The sequence below is a fragment of the Centroberyx affinis genome, unplaced genomic scaffold, assembly GCF_046629955.1.
Source record: "Centroberyx affinis isolate AG114_WGS23_722 - 3 ecotype Tasmania unplaced genomic scaffold, CSIRO-AGI_Caff_v1 ptg000843l_1, whole genome shotgun sequence".
NCBI lineage: Eukaryota > Metazoa > Chordata > Actinopteri > Beryciformes > Berycidae > Centroberyx > Centroberyx affinis.
The window spans coordinates 96,753-110,118 of record NW_027279439.1 but is presented as its reverse complement, the minus strand read 5'-3'; the positions used below and the strand labels follow the sequence as shown (position 1 = coordinate 110,118).

The 13,366-nt window shown below is 44.2% G+C and overlaps 1 protein-coding gene across 1 annotated transcript in view; it reads right to left on the bottom strand.

Moving 5' to 3' along the window:
- Nucleotides 1-309: 309 nt before the first annotated feature.
- LOC139645321 (serine/threonine-protein kinase WNK2-like) overlaps nucleotides 310-13,366 on the bottom strand; it is a 46,199-nt gene continuing 33,142 nt past the window's right edge. Inside the window, exons 19-31 of the mRNA XM_071521012.1 lie at nucleotides 12,269-12,439; nucleotides 11,931-11,973; nucleotides 11,319-11,417; nucleotides 10,086-10,879; nucleotides 9,561-9,618; nucleotides 9,339-9,412; nucleotides 8,487-9,148; nucleotides 6,350-6,579; nucleotides 5,936-6,148; nucleotides 5,186-5,284; nucleotides 3,516-3,560; nucleotides 2,626-2,927; nucleotides 310-2,479 (exon numbers count right to left, since the gene is read on the bottom strand). Of these exons, the coding sequence (XP_071377113.1) occupies nucleotides 2,129-2,479; nucleotides 2,626-2,927; nucleotides 3,516-3,560; nucleotides 5,186-5,284; nucleotides 5,936-6,148; nucleotides 6,350-6,579; nucleotides 8,487-9,148; nucleotides 9,339-9,412; nucleotides 9,561-9,618; nucleotides 10,086-10,879; nucleotides 11,319-11,417; nucleotides 11,931-11,973; nucleotides 12,269-12,439 (3,141 nt within the window). The 3' untranslated portion in view covers nucleotides 310-2,128. The remainder of the gene's footprint in view (nucleotides 2,480-2,625; nucleotides 2,928-3,515; nucleotides 3,561-5,185; nucleotides 5,285-5,935; nucleotides 6,149-6,349; nucleotides 6,580-8,486; nucleotides 9,149-9,338; nucleotides 9,413-9,560; nucleotides 9,619-10,085; nucleotides 10,880-11,318; nucleotides 11,418-11,930; nucleotides 11,974-12,268; nucleotides 12,440-13,366) is intronic.

The window sequence follows — 13,366 nt, the reverse complement described above, 5'->3', positions numbered from 1 at the left end:
GCAGATCTGTCGATACCGTGCATTCTCTGGTCGCTTAAATTCTCTGTTTGATCACTGCATCCAGATGAATATGCCAATAGTAGTTATTCCCTCGTCTGCTCACCAGGAGTTAGCAGAGAGGGAGGTGGAGCAAAAGATATCAGATACAAGGAGTGACAGAGAACAGAAATCTCTTACTACTGGAAGTATTTCACCAAAGCAGAAGACTCTGCATAATATCCTATAAAAGTCCAATTCAAACCGAATTGATGGAATAATATACATCTAAGCGAAATCCCCCCCCCCCCCCCCTCCCCCTAAACAGTCAACGAAAATGTACAAATATAAATTACAAGAAAACTGTACATTTCACAGCTTGGCAGGACTGGGGTGCTGCAACCTTTCAAAGGTGTTGTGGGGATGTGAAATTTCTAACCATTGTAGCTGTTTATTTCTGCTTTGTGGAACACATGAACAGTTGGCCATGCTTGTCAGTGATTTAAAGTACGGGGGTGAAACCCACTATATACAGTGTTGGAAATTCCTTAACACAGGTTAGAATTGGGGGAGAATATATGTTGTGCAAATCTCCCACATCAAGTATTATCTGAATTTTGCAATATACTGATTAGAAACAATAATGAAAAAAACAAAAAATCAAAAACAAGGCTGTCATCAAATGCAACTTAGGAAATAATACATAACATCAACATTTCAACAAGGCAATAACACTGCTTCATAAGCTTTTCATTTGTTGAGAATTCATTTTCAGAAGGTTTTTACATTGGGTGATTCTAAAGTACCGTCTTGCGTGAATATAATGTTCATTTGTACAGTGGAACCACCTCAGACAGAATAGCAGCATCAAAATCAAGCTTCAAACATCAAATAATGTCAACACTTGAGACGTAACTGGTGATTGCACAAACAATAATTACATACAGTATATGCTGGATAATAGGAGAGCCAAGTTGAAAAGAAAATATTTAGCAGTAGTGAATTCAGAGTTTGCTTGGTGATTTGTAAATTCTGTAGTTTGCTTGGTGATTTGTAACTTAAGTTCAACTTTGCAGCTAGCTCCTGTTGTACACGTCAGAGATAAGGCTTGTGGCAAGGCCACGATCAAAGCTTTGTAGAGGGGTTAAATTGCACTTTTAAGCCTCAAAAACCTTTCGCATATTCACTGCTACATTCTGATTGGAACACTACCAGAGGCATATATAAAGAACTATGTACAGTATATATGGCTCTGGACACTGCCTTCCCTCTGAGCACAAGGCTATAACACTGCCAACTCCTCTGCTGTCCTATCAAAAAGAGGCCGTGTCCAACTGAACCATTTGACCTGAAAGTGTGGATTTTGGCTGCTGGCTTGGTTAGATTTTTTTTTTCCTTTTTCTCTCAGTCATACATTAACCATTTGTTTCTGCAAGGCAACTGTACATCTCACCACTATGGCATTCCATCTGTCACAGGGGTGTAAAGTAAACAAGGATTAAAACATAATTTTATTATTTAAATAAGAGCATATACTGTGTTAATAGTGCAGTACTACAAGGGCATTCATATGTAAACCAAAAACAAAAAGTGTCTGCAATGCATTAAAAATGAAGCAGCACTCAAGCTACCGTCAAATAAAATCACTTGGATGCGGACATGCGTTGTTTCACGGAAAAAGCTATGTTCAAGGCACTACATTCCTTCAGATATCCTCATCATAAATACTGACCTGCCATCTCAAGCCACTGGTTTTGGATTCTAATGTAGTGTTCAAAGTGTACATAAATCTGGAGAAAGGCAAAAATCAATGTGAAAATGATGGTAATGAAGGATATGGTGAAACTTCTTAACGTGACCGCTGACGATGTGTCTAATATGGCTGTGAGTTTAGTCAAGACCAAAGCCAAAAGCATTAAGTACTCAGACACACATACTTAACATATATACTATACACACACACATACATACGCACACACAATTAACTATAGGTATAGGTGTTGTATAAAGAATATCAACACTCACTATTATTTACAAGCTCACTGATTATATACACATATGGCTCTGGTGTAGCAACTGATCACACAGCCAGAGCAGAGTGGAGCTGGACTATCTTGCCCATAGAAACTAAGGAGATTTGGGAGGGGGGGGGTTAGGTAGTCCTGGTGGTTTTGGGACAGGAGCCATTATCAGGGGTGCGCATGACCAGGGGGTAGGCCTGTACCCCTGGGTTTGCCATGGTGGCATAGGGCATCATTCCCGCAGCACCGAGCAGGCCTACAGGACCCATGGAGCCCACAGGGCTGGGCATGCCAGACCACTGCTGGGGGTAAAGAGGACCAGGCACCACCCCGCCATAGGAGCCTGCTGGTAAAAGGTACCCAGGAGGCAGCAATGCTGAGGAGTTGGGACCTAGCGCTATGGGCATACCAGGGCCTAAAGCAGCAGTCAGCGGGCAGGAAAGAGGCAGCTGGAACTTTTTGGGAGCGATGGGGCATTTCACCTGGAACAAGAAGGGAAGTTTAAAAACGGGACTTAACTGTGCACTTCCTGTGTCATAATTGCATCAAATGGCATGGATCTTAGCACAGCTCAAAGATTGATCCCAAATTTCTTCTCTCCCCGAGTATGCTTGTCCATGCCAGGTACCTCATGTGTGGCTGCTCCCTTGGATGGGGCTCTGCCCTCCAGGTCCTGCTGGCGTCTCTGCTGTTTGATCTGGTTTAGGGAGGGCCGCGGTTGATGGGCTGCTGCTAGAGTCTCCTTTGTCCAATCATCTACCAGTTTGTGAAGGTCATCAGTGAAGGTGCCTCTCTTGTTGTTGCTGTTGTTGGTCTGGACCTGAGCTAGCCCTGTGATTGGCTGAGGAGACGGGGAGGGCGTGGCTCCTGTGAGTGACGACTGTGTCTGATTGGAGGCTGTCTGAGCTGTGGCGGCGCTGTGAGAAGACCCTGAAAAGACAGAAAGGTCTTGAAACTCTGCCCAGTTCAACAATTCCCAGCGAATCAATTGGCTGCTGTATGGCCACAGTAACTGAAGGCACTTTTACCACAATGAACCTACAAAACTAACAGCTTCATCTTTCCGAGAAAATCCTTCAAGCCAGCTTTCAATAGAAACAGTTTTAACCGTTTTGAGGAAGCCATAATACCTTTGTATACAGATAAAACTTAATTTTACTATAATGAAACATGCTGATTTTGCCAACCTAGCAGCCAAAGGATTACAACATAAGTGACTGTCATGAATAACTATAGACAAATGGATAGTTTGATATGCAAGCAACCACAATATTCAACATTCAAAACATGTAGGCACACCGCCATGCATAACAAGAAGAAAAGTAAATAGATGTAATAATCCGAAGTTTCCCTTGGATTTTGCAAAGAGTACCCACATTTTCAACAAAAACTGCCACATTTTGTGCCAAAAGAACACATGAATAATAAAAAGGTGCCCATGCAAACAGAAAGAGGACAAAAAGAGTGAGGACAGAGAGTAAGAAAGACAGAGAGTAAGAAAGTAAATGAGATAGTTACTACTACTGCGCTCTTTGCCTAGACATAGTCGTTTCAGAGTGGACCCTATAAAGGTAAAACAGCACAAGACAGAAACAGTTAGGCCAGGACACACTGCACACCACAGGTCTGTGGACAAGCTGCTTCAAAGCCACACTCAGCTATCAAATCAATCAGGGAGAGAGAAAGAGGAAAGGAGGACAACGGGGTTTAAAAATCAGTGAGTAGGAATGGAAGTAGAACGAGTCTAGGTGTGCTTTAAAATGTGCAGTCATTCCAAAACGTGACGAATAAGAAAATGTACCTGACAGGCTTTGAGCAGAGATGGCACACTTAGCCCTTGGTTTGTTATACTGCTTGTTGTGTTAGCAATGGTTTTGAAGGAAACTGGTCCACAATAAGGTGGGGCAGGTCAGTAGTTTGGAAAGAAAGCTCCACTCAAAGATATTCATTTCCTGCAATCCAAGTGACCTTGTCCTGTTGGAGACCCTCATTGTGTTATTATGTCTACCGCCGTCTTGTAAATGAACCTAAATTTGATGTAACAAACTGAAATGGCGGTAATAACATTTTGCTCTACAATGCTGTCTTTGATAGAAATGTAGTATAAAGTGGTCACAATCATCTTAATCACCTTCACAAATAGATGGCCTAATGATGCAGATTTATTTGTTTTATAAGATTTAATATGGATTATTGATCCTGCCTGGCCACATAAAGGCCCATTAGTTGGCAAGAAGCCGATAATAAGGTTGTTCTAAGAGAGGGAGACTGGAGCTTGGATTAAAAAAACAAATCCATCCCTTCTAATACAGCATTTGTCGATGTGAGAATGCCTGTGAAACAAAATGTGAAACCGAACAAATAAATAAATAAATAAAAATCCCAACTGAAAGAGCACATAGATACTAGCCGGAACACATCAGAGTCAGCACTTGTCAGAAACATGCAGGTAACAGAGGAGAGGTGGAAGAAGAAAAAGTAGTAATATTGATGATACAGCCCTTTATATGGCGGAGCAAGTCTCCATCAGTGCCCTGCCTGGCGCCTGCACCATGCACGTCTTCCCCGTCCAAACATGAGGGACAGAGAGAGCTCTCCTCTACACAGCAAAGGGCCTGGCCTATCAGGGAGGGGGTGGGGGCTTTCTCTGTGTTAGTATACAGAGGCTTGCTGACTTGGGCAAAGTGCCTTGACTTGGGAGACGTTATACACTCAAAATAAATTGTGGATGGAAACACATACCAAATAAATAGGTACAAATAGGTACAAAGGCTTTGGCGTTCTCACTCACACACACACACACACACCCGCACACCCATAGGCATACAGTATTGGTCCAGATCTGACCTCAGGCCCATGTTTGGAGAAGACTAGTCTTACCCCGTAAACAGTGTGCTTGTGGGGTCTTGCTTGTTAAAGCCATAAGCAATGCACAAAGCATTTGTATGGGAGGGATATTCAACCCACGAAACACAAGCTTTGAGGGCTTTGACGGAGGGGGGGCAAGAGGTAGGAACACAAAACGGGTGATGTATGTCAGGAGCGGGGGGGGCGGGGCGGTGAGGGGGCGAGGTAATGATCAACTATGTCAAATATAATAGAAAAACAAATTGAGAGAAAAGAGAAACAGGTGAAATAAAGAGAAGATGGAAATGAGTGAAGGGAAATAGAAAAGAACAAATACAAACAGATGGACAGAGACACGGGTCCACTGAGGAATCTAGTGCGCGGTTTGCTACTAGATTTATAGGTGACTCTCTCTGACGTTTGGTGGTAAACCGTCCAGCCTGTAAAAATGAATATAAGAGGGAAGAAGAGAAGAAACAAGAGAGACACTTCTGTAAAAGTGCACAGAGACTGCGATGAGAAACCCCCACCATTAAAAGCACCAGCAAAGGAGACTAAGAGACAGATGGTCTAAACCAGGAGAGAACGCAATGCTTATACTGACTACTGGGATGGGTTAGCACTAAGCACTAGTGCCACGTCTCCTTTCCTCAATTCGACAGATGCTACCAACCTGATAAATAACTTTTAATATACAAATGTATGTATGTATGTATGTCTGATGTATGCCTAAAATGTGTGTGAAGAAACAACATTCTTTCCATCTGGTTTTATAAAATGGACACACATTCACACAAAAAATGAGTTAGTAGTGTAAGTCTGTAGCAATGTAAAATACTATTAATGTTAGAATCTTATATAGTCTTTTGAGCAGTTATAGATATGAAGTGCACAGTTGTTCGAGTCTGGAATCCTTGAAGGTTGAGACTCTTGATGCCTCTGCTTGTAAAATGCTCCATGTGCGCTTATACTGTACCTTGTAAGCATGCACCTCGATATGGGTGTTGTGTAGATAGTTTTGTCCCATCTGTAAACTGTGTGTCTGTGTGTTTGTGTACAAATGTGCATGCACATGTACATATATTGTGTACCTTGGCCAGGGCCTGCTTGGGTGGCCATTCCACCAGCGTAGATGTTGTCTGAAGAGAAGGAGCCCTTCAGGGAGCAGGGCTGTTGGGTCTGGACCAGCTCTTGCGTGGCACTGGGCTGGGTGCTGGAGCTGGTGCTGCCGCTGGAGTGGGCAGAGCCATCTGACAGAACCGAGCTTTTAGCCGGGGAACCGGATGAGCTGGCAGCGCTCTCACCTTGGTAGAAAAAGGATTGAGAAGTGTGAATCACTTTCTGAATCACACTCTCCCACGTAGTTATCAGAATCTGACGCCATTCCCCACGCTCCCCACTGTGACTAAATATGTCTGCCTCTAACTGAAAAACTTCCCCCAATCACACTCTGGATTACAACTTCAATTACATCAACCACCCACCACCCCCCAACCCCCACACACCTTTCCTCTCACCAGCGGTGGTGTTGAGATTGTTTTTGAGCTGCTGCACCATGGGATTGAGCAGTTTGCCAGCCTTCAGCTTGTGTTTGCTGGCCCTGCGTCTGCGGCCACTGGGGGGTGCAGCGTGAAGTAGGCCTACACTGGGCGGAAGAGTTTTACCCAGGTCCTTGTACAGACACTCAATCTCACTCCTCTGGAATGCCTGCAGCTCAGAGATCTCCTTCATGTGTCTGATGAAAGATTATAGGGAGAGGGCAGACAAAGGTTTATGAGTGGACACTAATAAAGAGTGTTTCCTCTCTAGATGTCATTTATATTGGCTTAAATGATTTCAGAAAGGTCACTGACAGGCTGCTAAGAGTCTCTTTCAAGCATTCCCTCCGTATCTCACTATGGGGTGCCCCCACCCCCCTGCACAGGCCTCGGAAGCCTATCATTACACCAGACATGATGGGCTGGCAGTCATGACGCCTGTGTCAAGTGTAGAGCTGCAACGATTAATCGATTAATCGATTAGTTGTCAACTACTAAATTAATCGCCAACTATTTTGATAATCGATTAATCGGTTTAAGTAATTTTTTAAGAAAAATAAGTCAAAATTCTCTGATTCCAGCTTCTTAAATGTGAATATTTTCTGGTTTCTTTACTCCTCTATGACAGTAAACTGAATATCTTTGGGTTGTGGACAAAACAAGACATTTGAGGACGTCATCTTGGGCTTTGGGAAACACTGATCCACATTTTTCACCATTTTCTGACATTTTATAGACCAAACAACTAATCGATTAATCGAGAAAATAATCGACAGATTAATCGACAATGAAAATAATCGTTAGTTGCAGCCCTAGTCAAGTGTAGTCATGATTGCGGCATGTCACTGGGTCATTTAAAAAACTTTCCTTGCTTTTCACTCAGAAGCTGTTTGTGTCAACTCGACAGACAACGCAGGTTTTTAACTCTCCCATATAGAGCTAAAGACTTGGTTGTCAGCCACTATCACCCCTATGAATTGCGTAGTAGTGACACTCTCATTCTCTTCACCATAGATTTCTGGCATTTCTGAGAAAGCACTAAACATACAATAAAAAAAAAAAAAAATACTGCCATCTGACTAGTCATAGTAGCCTGACGAAGGCTACTATGACTGTTGTGTCCTACACACACACCATTGCTGAAGCTTTTAATAGTGTTAACCCCTAATCATAATTGGCTATGTTGGTAAGTAAGATTACTTTTTCCATGCCATTGCAAAGCAGTCTTCTCTGCAACTACTGCTTTACTAAGTTTTGCTTGACTTGTAACAGAATAAAAACTAACTGGAGTTTATTTCCAAGGAGTTTATATCAACGTGTGCCCCGTCTTGAGTGCTAATCGACTAAAATGAATACACGATTAATTCACTAATATGTGAACATATTCCATTTAACAATAAGTGAACAATTTCCTTTAAAAAAATAGATCTATGCAGATATGTATTTGCCTGAGGAAAACCTACTCTGGTCGAAACGTCGCTACCAATAAGGTGATAAGGCAGCAGAGAAGTGTGCGGGTATTGTGTTTTGTTTGTTCCAATAGATGTGAATGTCACATATATTTAAGGATAATTTAACTTTATCCTTTAGAATGAGAACTGGTCCTCTTCAGTGGTGAGGCCCTCCTCTTCCGGTGCTAGTGCAAAGGGAATGCTTGAAAGTTAAGTTCAGGTTACAATTGCCAGCTCAAGTTTAATGAGCTGCACATAAATTGTTAACTATCAATGTGAGCTGAGCTGTATCTCTTTTTTAGCTAGCAGTGCCAAACAGATGCTTGGAGGCAGCACTAGTTGTGACTACTACTGTTGCTATTTGACCACTGAAAACCTGTTTGAAGCATGGCACTCTTTTGATAAAAGTTGAAATATTTTTAAATTACAGTGCTCAGCACTCTGAGCACCAAAAACCATAAGCTGTCAGTACTGTCGGAAACTCGCAAAATCATATATTTCCTATTGGAAATGAGGGCAAAAAGAACCCAGAGCTGTAAAGAGAGGCACCCGGTGAATAGTGAATAATGCATTTCTCAGGAATTATGCTGACAGTGACTTTGCAACACATGTATGCAACTGTGGGTGAGTGAATATCTGTGCAAGTCTATTACTTTTCTCTCAGTTTCTGCAGCTCCTTCCTCATGTCTGCATCCTCAAACTCAGAGTCATTGTCACTGCTGATGTAGGATGAGTGGGCATGTCCTGCAGAAGGCGAGGGGGCATGGCCATTCATTGCCACGGGCTGGCGGCTCGGTGAATCAGAGCTCTGCACACTGCTGCTGCGGCCCGAGCGCCGCAGGAAGGCCACTGCCCTCTTCATGAGGTCACTTCCACTGTGCTCAGAGAGGGCATGAGCCGGGGGAGGGGGGTGGGCAGGAGGAGGGGCAATGCTGCTGCTGTCCTCATCTGCTGAGTCAGAGTAGAGGCGGGCAGAGTGGTGATGGTGGTGATGGGTAGGGGTGTCGATGGTCTGGGCCCGGGGGATACGGGATGGGGTAACATCAGGGCTGGAGGTAGGGGTGGCCTGGTAGAAGTTTGGTGGGGCAGAGTAACGGTTACTGAGGGGTTTGGGGGTTTCTACAGACTCATCATCAGCTGCAGCTGTCACAGAGAACCTGCCCACAGCCACACAGTCCTGCTCTCTCCTGCCTGGGCCCTGGGCCTGGGTGTGAGGCCCTCCAGAGCCACTTGAGGGCGCCGGGGAACTGCAGCTGCTGTGACTTTTTTTGCTTTTCTCCAAACGACAAATGACATCCGGGGCAGTGGGAATGATCTGGGAAGGAAGCGAAGACTACATTCATAACAAAATTACAGTGCATAAACAACTAATGCAATCTATTTCAGCAGCAAACAGGACACAAACAATGACATATGGTATGACTTATGTAATGTAATTTAATTTGGTCAAATCTAGTTTTTATTGAACTGATTTGTGCATGAGTGTTTTGAGAGTGAACTCTTACTTGAAAACGGCTTTTGGAGCTATGTGAACCAGAGCTGGCAGCCAAATCTCTTCTGTTCAGTACTCTGTTAGCGGCTTAAGGAACAGGAAGGAGAAGTTGTCAGACAATTCTCAAACCATCATGCAGTAGTAATGTTATGTGAACGTGAACGTCACTTATCAAGATGTAGCAAATACATGGTAATTTTTACATGGTAACTTTTTGTTACTTTTTGTTACCTACCTGCCACTGCAGAGTCACTCAGTGCACCCATACTGTCTGTGCGCTCAGGAATCTGAGGCTGAGAGAGGGGTGGGTGGGGGGGGTGGGGTGGAGGTGAGAGAGATTGCCGTCAGCTGAATGTTCCAAATGGTAAATCAGATAGTGTGCTCAGGCTAGCCATTATCCTTTCCTGACCTCAGTTCTGTCTGAATGAGTCAGGCCCTGATCCTTTTTTTGGGTAGCATGCATGCATGCACACACATATGCGTACACACACACACACACACACACGTACACAATAACAAGCTGCCAGAGGAGGAGATCATGATGGAGCATCTGGCTGACAGCAGTAATTTTGTTACCCTCCCCTTTCTCCTAAACACAGTATTAGTCTTGCTCATTACAGTCAATCGTCAAATCAATAGCACACTGCAGGGAAAGGATTCAATGACGCTGCTATTAACTTAGATACTGACCAATGTCTGTGCTCAAAGCTCTATCACTCTCTCTCACACAGACACACACACACACTCAGTGTATTTGTACCATAGGCTCCCCCTTCTTCTTTGTGAGTGCTCCCTCGGTGGTCTGGCTGTCTGAGACTGGTGGAGAGCTGACCCCCTCTGCATTGGAAGCCTGGGGGTCAGAGGCACTGCTGGAGGGTTGGGAGGGAGCGTGCTCCTGGTACAGCAGGTTTCTCAGCTTCTCATCCAAGGTCTTGATGGTGCGGTCAACAAACTCCACCCTGCGGGGCCCCTCACCATCTGACTCCCCTGGCCCTACACCTCCAGGCTGCTGCTGGCTTGAAGACTGGGAGTGCTGGGAGGCCTGATGTGCTGGACTCTGGGGCTGTGAGGTCACTGTCCCAGGCTGCATGGGTGTGGCATAGGGCTGCTGCAGGACCACCGGCTGATGGGAGGCAAGCTGAGGGGGTGGGTCTCCAGTAGGACTGGCCTTCTGATTGGGCTGATTAGTTTGAGAGGAGGCCAAGCCACCAGTTGCTCCGTTATGACTAGCATTTACATCCAGAGACACAGGTGGCACAATAGCGCAGCATGGGATGTCTGTTACCATAGAGACAGCGGAAATGCAAGACTCTTCCACAGGAAGGGAGTTGTGACGGCTGACACCAGCAGTGGCAGGAGTATGTTTGGCAATACAGGGCTGAGGTTGCTGGACCCGGGCTTTGCCCATGTTTGGCTCCTGAGGTTGCACTGAGGTCGGAGCTACAAGGGGTAGAGAGGAGGAGGGGCTTTTCGAGGATAAAGATGCAACTGGGGCAGACACTGCAGCAATGTTGCTGCTGGACCTGACTGACGATGAAGCAGACCTTTCAGATTCTGAAAAAAAAAAAAGATCAGAGTTAATTAGGAGGATAAAAGATTGGGAGTTGAACAGCCGATGCCATAAAGAAGAGGGGCTGCGTCTTGTGGGTGCAGAGTGTTACATCATCGCTTGTCTTCCCCCATCAGGCTCTGTCAGTTAGAGTATAAAACCTGCCCTTCATTTCTGCCTAGAGCCACTGCAGCAGCGCTCTTACATAACTGACCCCCACAGCTCAACCGCACAGACACACTCGAATGCACCCACAGCATCTTCAGCATCATCAGCAAACCAATAAGACACAAGCGATTACATCTATTTATGCAGTAGAAAATACACTCCCAACTGGCACAGAAAGCAAATCTCCATATCCAAAATTTTGATTTAGTAAGAGGTGAGTCTGCAGACACGGGGGAAACATTGAAGGTACTCTGTACTTATGTGTGTGCGGCATACCCTTGGCCATGGAGGTGTGAGATGTTGTCTTCTCCCCGTCCAGCGTGGGCGTCTCAGCCACGGGGCAGATGATAAACCAGCGCTTTCCAGTGTGGAGAACTGTCAAGAACAGAGAGACAGCACATTCATAAATCCACATCTACTTTAATATTAAGCTTTATCCACATTACATTTTTAATCAAATGTAATGTGACGGACAGAATCTGCTCTTCCTCCCCCCACGTTTTCCTCGCAATATGCAAATTCCTCTTCCTGAATGTAGGCTTGTAGAAAATTTCCATTTACACTTGGCCAACATGTGGCCACAATGCGTCTTGGATGCATTTACACCTAGATTTTTATGTGGATAAGTGCCATCCGATTCCAATCGGATCTGATGACGCATTTTAATGCCAGGTGTAAATGGGGTCAGAGAGAAGAGGAGAATACAAACAGATTGTGAGGCAAACAGTGAAAGAGAAAAGGGGATAGCAGTGTCTCATGAGACCTCATTTATTGAATCCTTCTCATCTCAATGTCTGACCACAACAGGCCTCTCAAGAATGCAAATCTACAGGAGTAAAGCTCTGTCTGAGGTTAAGTTTCAACTGGGCGGGGGAGCTAATGCCTTACCATTTTGCTGGTACACCAGCTGTGGGGTGTTGGGTGTAGTGGCCTTCAAACCCTAAAGAAAAGGGGGGATTATTATACAGAGTTGATGTATGTGCATCAAATTAATAGACAACATTTAAAAGGGTTCCCCAAACAGCCACAGAGTTGGACCCTAGAGAGTCAATTCAGTTTGACCAAAGTGTCACATCAGCAAGAATGGTATTTTTGGCAGTGTTTGTTGGCAGCGTTGCATGCAAAGTCATCTTGAGAGTGCCATCAGGATGATGTATTCAAGATAGAGCCACTCCTGGCCAGATTGTCCCATTGTAACTATTCTCTGTCAACAGTTCCTCTCTCACCTCTGACCCCAGTGTGCCAGCTCCTTCACTCTGTTGGGGACTGCCTCCCTGGTCGGTGCTCCTCTCCCCCTCAGTGTCCTCACTCAGCATGTCCTCCGCCTTGTCCACAATGTCCTTCAGCTGCTCAATGAACACCTCTTTCTCCAGGGGCAGAATGAAATCATTCTCCACCTGAGAAAGATAGATGGAGACAAAACATCAAAAGTTAAATCACATCAACCAATACTCAAAATATAACTGCATCCATGGGCTGTGCCTGGAACTACAGATGCATAACCATGTTTAAAGGAAAAAAAATCAATGTAAATGGTAAACAAACTGATGTACTTTCCAGTTATATTCTCTTAATGTGGTTTGCTGCCAAGAGAAGGCAGATCTCACTAGGCTTTCAAATTCATAAACCCCTACCCACATGCCCCAGAAATGAACTGAGGGTGGAAACCAAAGGACAAACTTTTGTATCACACATTGAGATCAAGAGTAAAGTCAATAATTTTACATCCAAGATAATTGGAGCACAGAACCAAAATATCAATAATAATAATAAATGTGTTACACAATTTTACAAATGCTCATGAAGTTTACTGTACCCAAGTTGTTTTTCATCTTTAAAACTTAATCTTGAAAAGGGTACAATACATTTATATGTACAGCAGTTACATTATGTGGTTTGACAAACAGCAAAATTAGCATTAATGTGAGCAATATGTTGATTTTGACAGATTTTAACCTTGAATAGTGAAGTTTTTATTACTCTACTTCACTTAGATTTGATCTGTTGAAGCTTACATTGAAAAGCCCAGTATTCGCCTAGGGCTACCCATTTCATACATGAAGAATCGGTGGAGAAATTATACTATGAAATATTCATCAATCCATAAATATGAACCCCAATATGAATTGGTTGGGATTGGAGGAGAGAGAAGGAGTGAGAGAGAGAGACGGACAAAGAGATTTTTTGCTGCATTGCAGTGGAGAACAGCAACACAGGGAGTTTCAGAGTTCTGAGGCATAACAGAGCATCTCAGGCAGCGCGCGGCTCAGTAGACTTCTGAATCACTTTTCAATCGATTGAAGTGCTAATAATTCAGTCTCCTC